At 46.2% G+C, this 3,511-nt stretch overlaps 1 protein-coding gene across 2 annotated transcripts; it reads left to right on the top strand.

Annotated features, from left to right (window-relative positions):
• The first annotated feature begins 563 nt into the window (after nt 1–563).
• On the top strand, nt 564–3,130 carry LOC122534943 (protein yellow-like). 2 transcript variants are annotated; one of them, XM_043666049.1, is made up of 2 exons: nt 564–2,254; nt 2,297–3,130. In XM_043666049.1, the coding sequence occupies exon 1, from the start codon at nt 943–945 to the stop codon at nt 2,236–2,238; it is 1,296 nt and encodes a 431-aa protein (XP_043521984.1). In that variant the 5' UTR covers nt 564–942; the 3' UTR covers nt 2,239–2,254; nt 2,297–3,130. The 2 variants fall into 2 exon arrangements, with proteins under 2 accessions (XP_043521984.1, XP_043521983.1); XM_043666048.1 differs by having other exon boundaries at nt 564–2,262; nt 2,303–3,130.
• Nucleotides 3,131–3,511: the final 381 nt, after the last annotated feature.

Below are 3,511 nucleotides of genomic sequence, written 5' to 3'. Positions count from 1 at the left end.
AAAAAAAAATTCTCCCCGCGTGGCGCAAGAAGTTAAAACAGATGACGTAACAGCGTAAAGATCGAAATCGTCCATACTTTGGATTAATAATAAACGTGGAACGGAGTTTCAATTTCAATAACGATTCTGCAGATATCAAGTCTAATTTCCGTAATCTAGAAAAATGAGAGTGAACCTGAAGCCGACCTTGTGACTCACTCGTGGAAAGATACCGAAGAATAGAAACGAATCAATCGTGAGAGAGGTGTTGCTAAACCGCGGCGTAATTAATCGATAAAGAGTTGAAAACTCAAAGTATGACACGAGCGTCGTATGACGACGAATACTGATTCAAACAAGAATGTTAATTTGCATATCCATGATGCATCCTCGGCACGGTTAAGTAGCGTAGCCTACGTCTCGCGTGGGGATACCTTGCTGTTCCTGTTGCACGTACGATACCCACACGCGCCCTGCTCCACGTACGATCAGGCGTGTAGCGTGTGCACGTGCACGGACGATACGTAGTGTGCAAAATACACGGAACGGGGTCGGGTGGGGAGACGACGCCTCTCTAAGCGACGCTCCGCGTCTTCGTCAGTTAAACCGCGATCGTCTCCGCGTGACGGGGGCTAGGTGTTTGAGACCGCTTGGCAGAACGTCGCGAACATTAGATAGCCAATAGTAGTCTGTGTTGAATCAGTTGGTTGACAGAAGCAGGCCAGCCAACACAGTTGGCACGCACTTGGAATATTCGTCACACCGGTTCGTCGACGAGAATAGACGCTCTTCCGGATCCCTGGCGACACTTGCCGGGGCCCGCCGACACCCCCTGTGTGTTCCGGGTATCAGTTTTCAACTGGACAGTCCACGGGTCTTCGTCTCTTCCTGCCACGTGACTGGACTTGAAAAGAAAAAGTGAGACCACACCGGGAATACAGTGACCGAATACAGTGTACAACGATGAAGACTCTTGCGTTCGTGCTGCTTCTTATCACCGTGACCAAGTGCCACGAGCCGTTCCAGGTGATCTTTCAATGGAACTCGATCGACGTAACGTGGCCGTCGGAGGAGGAACAGCAGTTCGCGATCGACCACGGTGATTACGTAGCAGCCAACAATTTCATCGCCGGCATCAAGTTTTGGAAGGACAAGATGTACCTGACGTTGCCGAGATGGAAGGACGGTGTGCCAGTGACTTTGGGTGTCACATCTGCGACACCGGTGAACAAGGTTACCGCTCCCAAATTGGAAGCTTTCCCCAGCTGGGAGATGCAGAAGATCGGTGACTGCAGTGCCTTCCAGTTCGTTCAGAGTATGGAGATCGACCCTAAAGGGCGTATGTGGGTGCTCGATTCTGGAAAGATGTCGCCTCTCTCCGTAGAAGTGAAGACCACCTGCCCGCCCAGGCTGGTGATCCTCGATCTCGAGAACAAAAACGAGATTTTACGAGTCTACGAGTTCCCTGCGCAGGTGGCTCGCCACGGTACCGCCCATCTGAACGACATCGTCTTGGACCACGAGGACGGTGGCATGGCGTACATCACGGACAGCGATCGGGACGATCCAGGTATAATTGTCTACTCGTTGAGCAACAACACTTCCTGGAAAGTCAGGCACGATTCTATGAGAGCTAAACCCGAGGCGGTGAGATTCATGGTCGCCAAGACACCGATTAACATGCCGATACCTGTCGATGGGATTGCTCTGTCGCCGGCGAGCAGCACCGACAGACAGGTTTATTACTCGCCGTTGTCTTCCTTCCATCTGTACTCGATACCGACGTCGGTGTTGAAGAGCAACACGAGCAACGTGGACGAGCACGTGAAAGAGCTGGGAAGGAAAATCTCTCAGACCGACGGGATGATGATGTCGGCGAAGGGTGTGTTGTACTTTGGACTTTTGGCTGACGATGCCGTGGCCATGTGGGACACTAAACAAACAGCGTCGTTCGCCACTGGCCAGAGAGTCATCTCCAGAGATCACGAGAGGATGCAATGGCCGGACACGTTCGCGTACGACGCGGACGGCAACTTTTATTGTGTCACCAACTCCCTGCAAAATATACTGATCGACCGGGTCAACATCAGTACGCCGAACTATCGAGTAGTTAGAGCGAGAACCGGAGTCAAGAGTTATCAGTACTTGGAGGACGGTACCGCGCCGGAGCAGCCGGAGATACCCACTTCGGTTGCAAACAGGATTAGTCTCGCCGTTGCTGTCGGATTAACCATTCTGTTGGCTTTCGTCGTGCAGTAACGTCTTCCTCTCTCTCTCTCTCTCTCTCTCTCTCTCTCTCTCTCTCTCTCTCTCTTTCACGCTTGTTCCCCTTGTTTTCTTTCCCTCGGATACCAAAGACGTTCGGTTAAATAACACGCAAACGATCTGTCCAGTGTTTCTGATGGCCTTGAACATTTAGAGCACTAATTAGATAGGTAGTTTGGAGTGATTCCTGAGGAAAACGATAGAGGCCTTAAAAATTATTTTGACCATTCGGGATCCGCCATAACCATAAGTTAAAATATTCTTCTTTATGTTTCCTGTTAGAATCTTCGTATTTTAATTTAATTTCATAGGTACTTACGTGCGAGGGTATATCCGTTTGAAATGTAATCTGTAAAAATTATTATTGTTCCGGAAGATCGTTCGTTTTCTTATATGATGTATGTATCCCTGGTGAAGCAAGTGGCCTTGAATGGTCAATCGATTTTGGACAAAGCAAAGGTTTTCATTCATGTTGCTCGCGATGGCACTTGTAAAAACAGGCATTGTTGAAACGAAGCTGAAGAATCCTACTAACCAACGAGTAATTGGATCGTAAGATCAAACAGCATGTTTGTAATAAACGGCTTGTGACTTTTAGCGACTACAAAAATCAACTTGGCACACAACATTCATCGTGGCGTTTACGTTTTAGTTAATTAATCAAGTTCGAGTATATTAAACTACATATCATTTAGTGCTATTTTTACACGACTGCTAAAATTTAATAATATAAAAGTCTCACAAGGGTATGGTGCCAATAATTTTGCAGTCACTGTAAGTCTCACAAGTAACTATTTAGAATGAATTAGTTGATTTCTCGAGTTCTGTTGAGGAATGTGTCTGCTCAATACAATTTTCAATCACGATGTTACAGATTTTCATCGAAATTGATCTCCCCCAGTTTTTTATGGTACGGTTACAAGCATTTCTACATAATGGCCTTTAATAAACGTAGCTTTAATGGCCGTAATAACTATTTTTCTTTTTAACTTCAATAAGCGGTCTAACTTTCTTACCTTTTGCGCGTTTTGTATTAATTTTTAAAAGGAAGGAAATATTTTTCTAGACTCTTAATGAAACAATAGCAACACTGTGGCACTGTGTTTCTTCAGCAAGAAAAGGAAAACAGATGTCAAATAGAGCAGAGTCAAAACTCGAGAGAAACAAAACTTTCACTACTTACGAATGTATAGTATATTAACCTCTTGCGCTGGAATGACGTGCACGTCGAGAACTTTTTGTCCGAAAATTGCAATATTTCCTCAGT

Source organism: Frieseomelitta varia, unplaced genomic scaffold (assembly GCF_011392965.1).
Source record: "Frieseomelitta varia isolate USP_RPSP 00005682 unplaced genomic scaffold, Fvar_1.2 scaffold_650, whole genome shotgun sequence".
NCBI lineage: Eukaryota > Metazoa > Arthropoda > Insecta > Hymenoptera > Apidae > Frieseomelitta > Frieseomelitta varia.
The sequence above is the reverse complement of the archived record's forward strand: the minus strand, read 5'-3'. Positions and strand labels throughout refer to the sequence as shown.

Coding starts and splice junctions, on each gene's coding strand:
- LOC122534943 (XM_043666049.1), top strand. CDS start 943: ATGAAGACTCTTGCGTTCGTGCTGCTTCTTATCACCGTGACCAAGTGC.